We start from the raw sequence: 15,898 nt of genomic DNA, 5'->3' as shown, positions 1-15,898 counted from the left end.
AAAGTAATCCTTCTCACCCCCCCCCTTAAAAGATTTAGATGCACTATTGTAAAGTGGCTGTTCCACTGGATGTCATAAGGTGAATGCACCAATTTGTAAGTCGCTCTGGATAAGAGAGTCTGCTAAATGACTTAAATGTAATGTAAATGTAAATTAGAAAGGCCTTTTTAGTGTCCTACATTTTCATAACTATGACCTTAATTGCCTAACGTCTGTAAGCAGTTAGTGTCTTAACGACTGATCCACAGTTGCACGTTCATTAATTGTTTATGGTTCATTGAACAAGCATGGGAAACAGCAACAAAAGAAACATCCCTGTTATATATATATATAATTTTTTGTTCAGTCTACATTAATATTTCAAGCACATTCTTCAAAAAACTGAAGGCTTACTAAGTCTCTGCCAGAGGCATTGATACATCTTACTTTCCCCCATTCGGGAAGATGAATTACTATTGAGTACACACACACACGCACGCACACGCACGCACGCACGCACGCACGCACGCACGCACGCACGCACGCACGCACGCACGCACGCACGCACGCACGCACGCACGCACGCACGCACGCACGCACGCACGCACGCACGCACACACACACACACACACACACACACACACACACACACACACACACACACACACACACACAAAAGGATGGTTCTCTGCTGTTGTCTGCAGACCGGGCAGGCCATGTATGCTAATACCACCACTGGGGATCTGAGTAGTAATGATGTGTCACAGCGTAATGACACCGTTACATGACACATTGCAGCTAAACCTGGGTAGATAGTAAACCATGTTCCATCCAGGCTCCATCCGGGTTCCATCTGGGTTCCATCCGGGCTCTATGTGGGTTCCATCTGGGCTCTATGTGGGTTCCATCCAGGCTCTATGTGGGTTCCATCTGGGCTCTATGTGGGTTCCATCCGGGCTCCATGTGGGTTCCATCCAGGCTCTATGTGGGTTCCATCCGGGCTCTATGTGGGTTCCATCCGGGCTCTATGTGGGTTCCATCCAGGCTCTATGTGGGTTCCATCCAGGCTCTATGTGGGTTCCATCCAGGCTCTATGTGGGTTCCATCCAGGCTCTATGTGGGTTCCATCCAGGCTCTATGTGGGTTCCATCCAGGCTCTATGTGGGTTCCATCCAGGCTCTATGTGGGTTCCATCCAGGCTCTATGTGGGTTCCATCCAGGCTCTATGTGGGTTCCATCCAGGCTCTATGTGGGTTCCATCTATGGTAAACATTGGTGGAAATGTTCTGTTCATAACCAGCACATGAAAAACAGTGCTCTTATTGGTTCATGTACATAATAACTGCACATTGGATAATTTTAATATTTTTTCTTACTTTGTGGGACGGGGGTTGGTTTAATTACACTTAAATTAAATCAGGATTGTTGAGCACGGTAACATTAAGAGAATAAAATAACACATTTACTTGAATACAATCCTTTATTTACAGCAATCCTTGTGTCACCGTCAGATTCTCAGTCCGTTTGTCTATCAGAAGTGCTTCTGATGATGGAGTTACACACAGACATGGGTCAGGTTGAGCAGGCACAATTAGGAGGAAATGTTTTTGGTCCAACTATGTTAGTTTCCCATTTCAAAAGGGTTTATTTCCCCCTGTTTGTGCCCCCTGAAAGCACACACACCCTGCCCAGCCACCGCACAGTAAGGCCTAGCTAGCATGGGATGGACTACAGGTCAATCCCATTTCTATTCAGTCTTTTCAGGAGATCTTTTGGCTGAATATCATTTCCCTTCCTAGAATTGACTGATGAGGCCAAACCTGCTTGCTACAGTACCTCTCCTACTCCCCACAGACTGTACAGCCAGAGAAATAGATCTCTCTACAACATATCAGACCCCCTGACAACCAAGACACCACGACACCGTGCTTCTACACCTGCATTGCTTGCTGTTCGGGGTTTTAGCCTGGGTTTCTGTACAGCACTTTGAGATATCAGCTGATGTAAGAAGGGCTATATAAATACATTTGATTTGACCACCGGAGTGAGACGTTTCCATGGGTTGCCCAGGGTGTATTCAGGAAGGTGAGACGTTCGATTGTTGGAAATGCAGCGAAGAGAGTGGACTCAATTCCCTGTTATACAAAACAGACAATCTGTTCAACATGATACATTTATATGTGCAGGTTTTGAAACGTTGCACCATCCTGAACGTGACCCTGGAGTGTACCATCATCAACAGGCTCCAGGTTGAAGTTAGGAACAGATCTAGGACCAGATTACCCCCCCTGAGTTGCAAACAAAAACAGCGCAGGAAAAATTTAATATCTAAAATAAAAATTATAAGTGTCTATGTTGGAATATACCTCTATATGAAATGGGCTCAGCATATGTACAATTATTTTCTGTCTATTTTTTAAATGCATAGTAGCTTTGAAGACCAGAAGGTGTGTGGATAATAAATGATACAATATAAGCAACTTTCTGTTCCAGCACGTCTTGAGTTAAATTAACAAGATCCTTCATTCATGACCATGACAGAGGAGAGAGGTCAAAGGTTAAAGGGCATGAGGATGATAATAAGAATAATACAAATGATACATTTCATGTTAATACAACGGGTGGGTCTAATCCTGAATGCTGATTGGTTAAAACCACATTCCAGTCAGTGTCCATTCTACAAGTTACCACTGGCTAAATCTATAATGTTAAAATGCCTTTTTACTCTGTTCCATCTGACTTCGTCTCGGGCCTAACACCCGTGCCTATATATCTTCCAGACACCGGCTTCTCTGGCATTACCACTTAAATAAACGCCTTTCAAAACACCCAAGAACACTGTACATAATACAATAGGATGATGATAGGATGATGAAGAAGAAGCATTTGTGTCTTAAAGTTATTTTAGGAAACAGGCTATATGCATATAGTTATACAAACATTTAGATTGGAAATGGTCTCAAGCACCACATATATATATTTACAAAATGTTCCCAAAGTGAATGCGCCATGACAGTGGCACCAAGCAGAGTGAATGGGAGGTTTTCCTCTACGCTCATATTGAGCTCAGATATCCATCTGCGTTTACACAGGCAGTCCAATTCTGATGTTTTTCTTTTTTTTTTTAAACCTAATTGGTCTTTTGACCTATCGGTTTCAGCTCGGAAAAAGATCTGATGTGATTGGTCAAATGACCAATTAGTGTAAAACAGATCAGAATCTGGCTGCCTGCGTGAACGCAGCCTTAGACCTATAGAATACTGTAGGACAGCTTCACTTTAACCCATTAATCACATAGCTACACCCATTCCCTCTGTGGTATTTATTATGTTTCATAATGTTACTATTTCTTCTAGCATTTTCTCCTCCATCCATCTCTCCTCCCTTCTAGTTTCTCTGTACCTCTTGATCATCTTCACACCTTAACCAAACCGGCTCTGCGCACGCCAACGTGCGCATGTTGATTTTGTCTGTCCCCACCAGAAGAGATCATGACACGCAGGTTAATTAAAATACCAAAACCAACTGTGAACCAACTATATTAATGTGTGGACACGTGGAAACACTACTGTTGCTAGTTTGTCCTGGGAGATAAACTTTGGGTTGTTATTTTAACTGAATTGCATATTTTATTCCTGGGTCTTTGTCGAATTGTGTGTTTCTCTACTCTGACGGTTAATTGCCAGATAAAAGGGGAAACCTCGTTAGTTTTTAGTTAGTTATCTTTGATGAATCTCTCCTCTCATCTTTCAATCACCCACATGGGTTAGTATGCTTGTGAAAACCAATGAGTAGATGAGAGAGGCGGAACATGAATCGTTTCGAGCTTTTCAAATAAAGTTATATTTTATATATGCAGATGCTCATTCACGTGCGGGAGCAGTTTGGATGAAACGATTGAATAACATATATGTGTAACCGTAACCTCAGCAAACAGTTTCTTATCAACAGCTAGTTTGTTGATAGTATGACATCATAGTAGAGCATCTACAGATGCTATCCAAACGAGCCAAATAAAGTGTGACCATTTATTTTGCAACACTCACGAACGCAATGTGGACGGTCTGGTCAAGGTGTTAGTAGGAGGGGGGATTGGTGTACGGTAGGCCTGAACCCACAACTGAATACTTCGGGTGCCAAAACCATAGCCCGAGTGGTGACAAGGAAATCAATGGTCCATAAGAGAAACCATGTTTTGGCTTAGCATTTCACCACCACCATTCCCATTGTCTGTCCTTACAGATGGAGGAGCTTCATTTGATCACCCTGTTGCAGGACAACTTTCCTGCAATGCAGGACATTTTAAACATGTCGTGTATTTGGGGTTTAAAAAGGCTTCTGAAGTTTGTAATTTATACTTACAAATGTCGGACTTGATTTTCCCTTATGAAAAATGTAATCAACCCCTACAAAAATGTACATTAATTATAATCCACATAATAATTTACATTTCCTGTGGCTGCAGGATTATTTTCCTTGTAGAAAACTGTCTCAAATGAAGATCCTACACCTGTATATAGCATCCCCTAAAGCACTTCGTGTTGGTCCCACTTTCTTCAGACAATTAAAAAAACACAGAGAAAAACGAACACGCAACAGTTCATATGTTGCATCATAACTAGTGTAGAACTATATAAGTACAAACCACTGAGAACAGCTCGGCAGGGAGGGGACACAGAGAAACCTTTTTCATGTGATTTTGACTTTGAAGATCTATCATTTTTTTCAGCGAGCACCATTTGTACACAAATACAGGAGAAATGTTTCAGATGTCAGTGTTCACAAGGCACTTGTCTCTCTCACACATATGGTTGGTTGTCTTTCCTTTCTGTCACTGTTTTCTCTTTGTTTCCCTACGTGACTAATAGCCATCCGGCAGCCAGGCCTTATTCAAAGCAAGCAAAACTTTATTTACAAACTCCAACAACTGCTCTGCAAAAGTGATCTTCCTGTCCGCTGGCAGGTATACTCCTTCTTTAAAACAGTCTCTCTCCTCCTCCTTTACTTCCTCCTCCTCTTCAGATATACTCATTCTTTAAAACACTCTCTCTCCTCCTCTTCTTCCTCCTCCTCCTCTTCAGATATACTCCTTCTTTAAAACACTCTCTCTCCTCCTCTTCCTCCTCCTCTTCTTCTTCTTCTTCTTCCTCCTCCTCTTCTTCCTCCACCTCTTCTTCCTCCTCCTCCTCTTCCTCCTCCTCCTCTTTTCCTGCTCCCTTCCCCGCTGCTTAAAAAAATATTCCTCTTTAGTCTCCGGATGCCTTTGTCTCCATCTGCCTCTGCACCTCCTCAGGGAAATCCCTCCCTCTGCTCCATCCCTCTCTCTTCCTGTTGTGTTGTCTCCACTTCCCATGAGTCCTAGAGGAGGTGTGGTCCGCCTGGCCGTTCTTAGTTCTACCTGCGTCGGCAGGTGACGTCGAAGCAGGTGACCATCATGAGGTGAGCCTTGCAGAAGTTGACCCTGGTCTCCAGTCTGTCTGTCATCACCTCTAGAGCCTCCAGGTACTCCAGAGAGTCCACCTCAAACGTCTGCTGCAGGTCAACTATGGGGAGGGGACAGAGATGGACATTATGTTACAGCCATGCTACAGGGGAGGAGAGATAGACATTATGTTACAGCCATGCTACAGGGGAGGAGAGATAGACATTATGTTACAGCCATGCTACAGGGACAGAGATAGACATTATGTTACAGCCATGCTACAGGGACAGAGATAGACATTATGTTACAGCCATGCTACAGGGGACAAAGATAGACATTATGTTACAGCCATGCTACAGGGACAGACATAGACATTATGTTACAGCCATGCTACAGGGGACAGAGATAGACATTATGTTACAGTCATGCTACAGGGACAGAGATAGACATTATGTTACAGCCATGCTACAGGGACAGACATAGACATTATGTTACAGCCATGCTACAGGGGACAGAGATAGACATTATGTTACAGCCATGCTACAGGGACAGAGATAGACATTATGTTACAGCCATGCTACAGGGACAGAGATAGACATTATGTTACAGCCATGCTACAGGGGAGGAGAGATAGACATTATGTTACAGCCATGCTACAGGGACAGAGATAGACATTATGTTACAGCCATGCTACAGGGGACAGAGATAGACATTATGTTACAGCCATGCTACAGGGACAGAGATAGACATTATGTTACAGCCATGCTACAGGGGAGGAGAGATAGACATTATGTTACAGCCATGCTACAGGGACAGAGATAGACATTATGTTACAGCCATGCTACAGGGACAGAGATAGACATTATGTTACAGCCATGCTACAGGGACAGAGATAGACATTATGTTACAGCCATGCTACAGGGGAGGAGAGATAGACATTATGTTACAGCCATGCTACAGGGACAGAGATAGACATTATGTTACAGCCATGCTACAGGGACAGAGATAGACATTATGTTACAGCCATGCTACAGGGGACAGAGATAGACATTATGTTACAGCCATGCTACAGGGACAGAGATAGACATTATGTTACAGCCATGCTACAGGGGACAGAGATAGACATTATGTTACAGCCATGCTACAGGGGACAGAGATAGACATTATGTTACAGCCATGCTACAGGGACAGAGATAGACATTATGTTACAGCCATGCTACAGGGACAGAGATAGACATTATGTTACAGCCATGCTACAGGGGAGGAGAGATAGACATTATGTTACAGCCATGCTACAGGGACAGACATAGACATTATGTTACAGCCATGCTACAGGGACAGAGATAGACATTATGTTACAGCCATGCTACAGGGGACAGAGATAGACATTATGTTACAGCCATGCTACAGGGACAGAGATAGACATTATGTTATAGCCATGCTACAGGGGAGCAGAGATAGACATTATGTTACAGCCATGCTACAGGGGAAGAGAGATAGACATTATGTTACAGTCATGCTACAGGGGACAGAGATAGACATTATGTTACAGCCATGCTACAGGGGAGGAGAGATAGACATTATGTTACAGTCATGCTACAGGGGACAGAGATAGACATTATGTTACAGTCATGCTACAGGGGAGGAGAGATAGACATTATGTTACAGCCATGCTACAGGGGACAGAGATAGACATTATGTTACAGCCATGCTACAGGGGACAGAGATAGACATTATGTTACAGCCATGCTACAGGGGACAGAGATAGACATTATGTTACAGCCATGCTACAGGGGACAGAGATAGACATTATGTTACAGCCATGCTACAGGGGACAGAGATAGACATTATGTTACAGCCATGCTACAGGGGAGGAGAGATAGACATTATGTTACAGCCATGCTACAGGGACAGAGATAGACATTATGTTACAGTCATGCTACAGGGACAGAGATAGACATTATGTTACAGCCATGCTACAGGGACAGACATAGACATTATGTTACAGCCATGCTACAGGGACAGAGATAGACATTATGTTACAGCCATGCTACAGGGACAGACATAGACATTATGTTACAGCCATGCTACAGGGACAGAGATAGACATTATGTTACAGCCATGCTACAGGGACAGACATAGACATTATGTTACAGCCATGCTACAGGGACAGAGATAGACATTATGTTACAGCCATGCTACAGGGGACAGAGATAGACATTATGTTACAGCCATGCTACAGGGGAGGAGAGATAGACATTATGTTACAGCCATGCTACAGGGGAGGAGAGATAGACATTATGTTACAGCCATGCTACAGGGACAGAGATAGACATTATGTTACAGTCATGCTACAGGGGACAGAGATAGACATTATGTTACAGCCATGCTACAGGGGAGGAGAGATAGACATTATGTTACAGCCATGCTACAGGGGACAGAGATAGACATTATGTTACAGCCATGCTACAGGGGACAGAGATAGACATTATGTTACAGCCATGCTACAGGGACAGAGATAGACATTATGTTACAGCCATGCTACAGGGACAGAGATAGACATTATGTTACAGCCATGCTACAGGGGAGGAGAGATAGACATTATGTTACAGCCATGCTACAGGGGACAGAGATAGACATTATGTTACAGCCATGCTACAGGGGAGGAGAGATAGACATTATGTTACAGCCATGCTACAGGGACAGAGATAGACATTATGTTACAGTCATGCTACAGGGACAGAGATAGACATTATGTTACAGCCATGCTACAGGGGAGGAGAGATAGACATTATGTTACAGCCATGCTACAGGGACAGAGATAGACATTATGTTACAGCCATGCTACAGGGGACAGAGATAGACATTATGTTACAGCCATGCTACAGGGGACAGAGATAGACATTATGTTACAGCCATGCTACAGGGACAGAGATAGACATTATGTTACAGCCATGCTACAGGGACAGAGATAGACATTATGTTACAGCCATGCTACAGGGACAGAGATAGACATTATGTTACAGCCATGCTACAGGGGAGGAGAGATAGACATTATGTTACAGCCATGCTACAGGGACAGAGATAGACATTATGTTACAGCCATGCTACAGGGGACAGAGATAGACATTATGTTACAGCCATGCTACAGGGACAGAGATAGACATTATGTTATAGCCATGCTACAGGGGAGGAGAGATAGACATTATGTTACAGCCATGCTACAGGGGAGGAGAGATAGACATTATGTTACAGCCATGCTACAGGGACAGAGATAGACATTATGTTACAGCCATGCTACAGGGGAGGAGAGATAGACATTATGTTACAGCCATGCTACAGGGGACAGAGATAGACATTATGTTACAGCCATGCTACAGGGACAGACATAGACATTATGTTATAGCCATGCTACAGGGACAGAGATAGACATTATGTTACAGCCATGCTACAGGGACAGAGATAGACATTATGTTACAGTCATGCTACAGGGAGGAGAGATAGACATTATGTTACAGCCATGCTACAGGGGAGGAGAGATAGACATTATGTTACAGTCATGCTACAGGGGACAGAGATAGACATTATGTTACAGCCATGCTACAGGGGAGGAGAGATAGACATTATGTTACAGCCATGCTACAGGGGACAGAGATAGACATTATGTTACAGCCATGCTACAGGGACAGAGATAGACATTATGTTACAGCCATGCTACAGGGACAGAGATAGACATTATGTTACAGCCATGCTACAGGGGAGGAGAGATAGACATTATGTTACAGCCATGCTACAGGGGACAGAGATAGACATTATGTTACAGCCATGCTACAGGGACAGAGATAGACATTATGTTACAGCCATGCTACAGGGACAGAGATAGACATTATGTTACAGTCATGCTACAGGGGAGGAGAGATAGACATTATGTTACAGCCATGCTACAGGGGACAGAGATAGACATTATGTTACAGTCATGCTACAGGGACAGAGATAGACATTATGTTACAGCCATGCTACAGGGGACAGAGATAGACATTATGTTACAGTCATGCTACAGGGGAGGAGAGATAGACATTATGTTACAGCCATGCTACAGGGGACAGAGATAGACATTATGTTACAGCCATGCTACAGGGGAGGAGAGATAGACATTATGTTACAGCCATGCTACAGGGGACAGAGATAGACATTATGTTACAGCCATGCTACAGGGGACAGAGATAGACATTATGTTACAGCCATGCTACAGGGACAGAGATAGACATTATGTTACAGCCATGCTACAGGGACAGAGATAGACATTATGTTACAGCCATGCTACAGGGACAGAGATAGACATTATGTTACAGCCATGCTACAGGGACAGAGATAGACATTATGTTACAGCCATGCTACAGGGGAGGAGAGATAGACATTATGTTACAGCCATGCTACAGGGACAGAGATAGACATTATGTTACAGCCATGCTACAGGGGAGGAGAGATAGACATTATGTTACAGCCATGCTACAGGGGACAGAGATAGACATTATGTTACAGCCATGCTACAGGGACAGAGATAGACATTATGTTACAGCCATGCTACAGGGGAGGAGAGATAGACATTATGTTACAGTCATGCTACAGGGGAGGAGAGATAGACATTATGTTACAGCCATGCTACAGGGGAGGAGAGATAGACATTATGTTACAGCCATGCTACAGGGACAGAGATAGACATTATGTTACAGCCATGCTACAGGGACAGAGATAGACATTATGTTACAGCCATGCTACAGGGACAGAGATAGACATTATGTTACAGCCATGCTACAGGGGAGGAGAGATAGACATTATGTTACAGCCATGCTACAGGGACAGAGATAGACATTATGTTACAGTCATGCTACAGGGGACAGAGATAGACATTATGTTACAGCCATGCTACAGGGACAGAGATAGACATTATGTTACAGCCATGCTACAGGGGAGGAGAGATAGACATTATGTTACAGCCATGCTACAGGGACAGAGATAGACATTATGTTACAGCCATGCTACAGGGACAGAGATAGACATTATGTTACAGCCATGCTACAGGGACAGACATAGACATTATGTTACAGCCATGCTACAGGGACAGAGATAGACATTATGTTACAGCCATGCTACAGGGGACAGAGATAGACATTATGTTACAGCCATGCTACAGGGACAGAGATAGACATTATGTTACAGCCATGCTATAGGGGACAGAGATAGACATTATGTTATAGCCATGCTACAGGGACAGAGATAGACATTATGTTACAGCCATGCTACAGGGACAGAGATAGACATTATGTTACAGCCATGCTACAGGGGAGGAGAGATTGACATTATGTTACAGCCATGCTACAGGGACAGAGATAGACATTATGTTACAGCCATGCTACAGGGACAGAGATAGACATTATGTTACAGCCATGCTATAGGGGACAGAGATAGACATTATGTTACAGCCATGCTACAGGGACAGAGATAGACATTATGTTACAGCCATGCTACAGGGACAGAGATAGACATTATGTTACAGCCATGCTACAGGGACAGAGATAGACATTATGTTACAGCCATGCTACAGGGACAGAGATAGACATTATGTTACAGCCATGCTACAGGGACAGACATAGACATTATGTTACAGCCATGCTACAGGGACAGAGATAGACATTATGTTACAGCCATGCTACAGGGGACAGAGATAGACATTATGTTACAGCCATGCTACAGGGACAGAGATAGACATTATGTTACAGCCATGCTATAGGGACAGAGATAGACATTATGTTATAGCCATGCTACAGGGACAGAGATAGACATTATGTTACAGCCATGCTACAGGGACAGAGATAGACATTATGTTACAGCCATGCTACAGGGGAGGAGAGATTGACATTATGTTACAGCCATGCTACAGGGACAGAGATAGACATTATGTTACAGCCATGCTACAGGGACAGAGATAGACATTACGTTACAGCCATGCTACAGGGGAGGAGAGATAGACATTATGTTACAGCCATGCTACAGGGGACAGAGATAGACATTATGTTACAGCCATGCTACAGGGGAGAGAGATAGACATTATGTTATAGCCATGCTACAGGGACAGAGATAGACATTATGTTACAGCCATGCTACAGGGACAGAGATAGACATTATGTTACAGCCATGCTATAGGGGACAGAGATAGACATTATGTTATAGCCATGCTACAGGGACAGAGATAGACATTATGTTACAGCCATGCTACAGGGACAGAGATAGACATTATGTTACAGCCATGCTACAGGGGAGGAGAGATTGACATTATGTTACAGCCATGCTACAGGGACAGAGATAGACATTATGTTACAGCCATGCTACAGGGACAGAGATAGACATTACGTTACAGCCATGCTACAGGGGAGGAGAGATAGACATTATGTTACAGCCATGCTACAGGGGACAGAGATAGACATTATGTTACAGCCATGCTACAGGGGAGGAGAGATAGACATTATGTTACAGCCATGCTACAGGGACAGAGATAGACATTATGTTACAGCCATGCTACAGGGGAGGAGAGATAGACATTATGTTACAGCCATGCTACAGGGACAGAGATAGACATTATGTTACAGCCATGCTACAGGGACAGAGATAGACATTACGTTACAGCCATGCTACAGGGGAGGAGAGATAGACATTATGTTACAGCCATGCTACAGGGACAGAGATATACATTATGTTACAGCCATGCTACAGGGACAGAGATAGACATTATGTTACAGCCATGCTACAGGGGAGGAGAGATAGACATTATGTTACAGCCATGCTACAGGGACAGACATAGACATTATGTTACAGCCATGCTACAGGGGAGGAGAGATAGACATTATGTTACAGCCATGCTACAGGGACAGAGATAGACATTATGTTACAGCCATGCTACAGGGGACAGAGATAGACATTATGTTACAGCCATGCTACAGGGGACAGAGATAGACATTATGTTACAGCCATGCTACAGGGACAGACATAGACATTATGTTACAGCCATGCTACAGGGACAGACATAGACATTATGTTACAGCCATGCTACAGGGGAGGAGAGATAGACATTATGTTACAGCCATGCTACAGGGACAGACATAGACATTATGTTACAGCCATGCTACAGGGACAGAGATAGACATTATGTTACAGCCATGCTACAGGGGACAGAGATAGACATTATGTTACAGCCATGCTACAGGGGAGGAGAGATAGACATTATGTTACAGCCATGCTACAGGGGACAGAGATAGACATTATGTTACAGCCATGCTACAGGGGACAGAGATAGACATTATGTTACAGCCATGCTACAGGGACAGAGATAGACATTATGTTACAGCCATGCTACAGGGGACAGAGATAGACATTATGTTACAGCCATGCTACAGGGGAGGAGAGATAGACATTATGTTACAGCCATGCTACAGGGGAGGAGAGATAGACATTATGTTACAGCCATGCTACAGGGGAGGAGAGATAGACATTATGTTACAGCCATGCTACAGGGGACAGAGATAGACATTATGTTACAGCCATGCTACAGGGGAGGAGAGATAGACATTATGTTACAGCCATGCTACAGGGGAGGAGAGATAGACATTATGTTACAGCCATGCTACAGGGGACAGAGATAGACATTATGTTACAGCCATGCTACAGGGGAGGAGAGATAGACATTATGTTACAGCCATGCTACAGGGGACAGAGATAGACATTATGTTACAGCCATGCTACAGGGGAGGAGAGATAGACATTATGTTACAGCCATGCTACAGGGGAGGAGAGATAGACATTATGTTACAGCCATGCTACAGGGGACAGAGATAGACATTATGTTACAGCCATGCTACAGGGACAGAGATAGACATTATGTTACAGCCATGCTACAGGGACAGAGATAGACATTATGTTACAGCCATGCTACAGGGGAGGAGAGATAGACATTATGTTACAGCCATGCTACAGGGGAGGAGAGATAGACATTATGTTACAGCCATGCTACAGGGGAGGAGAGATAGACATTATGTTACAGCCATGCTACAGGGGACAGAGATAGACATTATGTTACAGCCATGCTACAGGGGAGGAGAGATAGACATTATGTTACAGTCATGCTACAGGGACAGAGATAGACATTATGTTACAGCCATGCTACAGGGGACAGAGATAGACATTATGTTACAGCCATGCTACAGGGACAGAGATAGACATTATGTTACAGTCATGCTACAGGGACAGAGATAGACATTATGTTACAGCCATGCTACAGGGGACAGAGATAGACATTATGTTACAGCCATGCTACAGGGACAGAGATAGACATTATGTTATAGCCATGCTACAGGGGAGGAGAGATAGACATTATGTTACAGCCATGCTACAGGGGACAGAGATAGACATTATGTTACAGTCATGCTACAGGGACAGAGATAGACATTATGTTACAGCCATGCTACAGGGGACAGAGATAGACATTATGTTACAGCCATGCTACAGGGACAGAGATAGACATTATGTTACAGCCATGCTACAGGGACAGAGATAGACATTATGTTACAGCCATGCTACAGGGACAGAGATAGACATTATGTTACAGCCATGCTACAGGGACAGAGATAGACATTATGTTACAGCCATGCTACAGGGACAGAGATAGACATTATGTTACAGTCATGCTACAGGGGACAGAGATAGACATTATGTTACAGCCATGCTACAGGGACAGAGATAGACATTATGTTATAGCCATGCTACAGGGGAGGAGAGATAGACATTATGTTACAGCCATGCTACAGGGGAGGAGAGATAGACATTATGTTACAGCCATGCTACAGGGACAGAGATAGACATTATGTTATAGCCATGCTACAGGGACAGAGATAGACATTATGTTACAGCCATGCTACAGGGGACAGAGATAGACATTATGTTACAGCCATGCTACAGGGACAGAGATAGACATTATGTTATAGCCATGCTACAGGGAGGAGAGATAGACATTATGTTACAGCCATGCTACAGGGACAGAGATAGACATTATGTTACAGTCATGCTACAGGGACAGAGATAGACATTATGTTACAGTCATGCTACAGGGACAGAGATAGACATTATGTTACAGCCATGCTACAGGGACAGAGATAGACATTATGTTACAGCCATGCTACAGGGACAGAGATAGACATTATGTTACAGCCATGCTACAGGGGAGGAGAGATAGACATTATGTTACAGCCATGCTACAGGGACAGAGATAGACATTATGTTACAGTCATGCTACAGGGACAGAGATAGACATTATGTTACAGCCATGCTACAGGGACAGAGATAGACATTATGTTACAGCCATGCTACAGGGAGGAGAGATAGACATTATGTTACAGCCATGCTACAGGGACAGAGATAGACATTATGTTACAGCCATGCTACAGGGGAGGAGAGATAGACATTATGTTACAGCCATGCTACAGGGACAGAGATAGACATTATGTTACAGCCATGCTACAGGGACAGAGATAGACATTATGTTACAGCCATGCTACAGGGGAGGAGAGATAGACATTATGTTACAGCCATGCTACAGGGACAGAGATAGACATTATGTTACAGCCATGCTACAGGGACAGAGATAGACATTATGTTACAGCCATGCTACAGGGACAGAGATAGACATTATGTTACAGCCATGCTACAGGGACAGAGATAGACATTATGTTACAGCCATGCTACAGGGACAGAGATAGACATTATGTTACAGCCATGCTACAGGGGACAGAGATAGACATTATGTTACAGCCATGCTACAGGGGACAGAGATAGACATTATGTTACAGCCATGCTACAGGGGAGGAGAGATAGACATTATGTTACAGCCATGCTACAGGGGAGGAGAGATAGACATTATGTTACAGCCATGCTACAGGGACAGAGATAGACATTATGTTACAGCCATGCTACAGGGACAGAGATAGACATTATGTTACAGCCATGCTACAGGGACAGAGATAGACATTATGTTACAGCCATGCTACAGGGGAGGAGAGATAGACATTATGTTACAGCCATGCTACAGGGACAGAGATAGACATTATGTTACAGCCATGCTACAGGGGACAGAGATAGACATTATGTTACAGCCATGCTACAGGGGAGGAGAGATAGACATTATGTTACAGCCATGCTACAGGGACAGAGATAGACATTATGTTACAGCCATGCTACAGGGACAGAGAAAGACATTATGTTACAGCCATGCTACAGGGACAGAGATAGACATTATGTTACAGCCATGCTACAGGGACAGAGAAAGACATTATGTTACAGCCATGCTACAGGGACAGAGATAGACATTATGTTACAGCCATGCTACAGGGGACAGAGATAGACATTATGTTACAGCCATGCTACAGGGACAGAGATAGACATTATGTTACA

General features: G+C 43.7%; 1 protein-coding gene across 1 annotated transcript in view; it reads right to left on the bottom strand.

Annotated features, from left to right (window-relative positions):
- Positions 1 to 1,446: 1,446 nt before the first annotated feature.
- LOC118378961 (kinesin-like protein KIF26B) overlaps positions 1,447 to 15,898 on the bottom strand; it is a 78,680-nt gene continuing 64,228 nt past the window's right edge. The window contains exon 15 of the mRNA XM_052485388.1: positions 1,447 to 5,522. Within this exon, the coding sequence (XP_052341348.1) occupies positions 5,374 to 5,522 (149 nt within the window). The 3' untranslated portion in view covers positions 1,447 to 5,373. The remainder of the gene's footprint in view (positions 5,523 to 15,898) is intronic.

Source organism: Oncorhynchus keta, chromosome 29, assembly GCF_023373465.1.
Source record: "Oncorhynchus keta strain PuntledgeMale-10-30-2019 chromosome 29, Oket_V2, whole genome shotgun sequence".
In the NCBI taxonomy this organism is placed as follows: Eukaryota; Metazoa; Chordata; class Actinopteri; order Salmoniformes; family Salmonidae; genus Oncorhynchus; species Oncorhynchus keta.
Note: the sequence above shows the minus strand (reverse complement) of the source record. Positions and strands in the feature narration are given on the sequence as shown.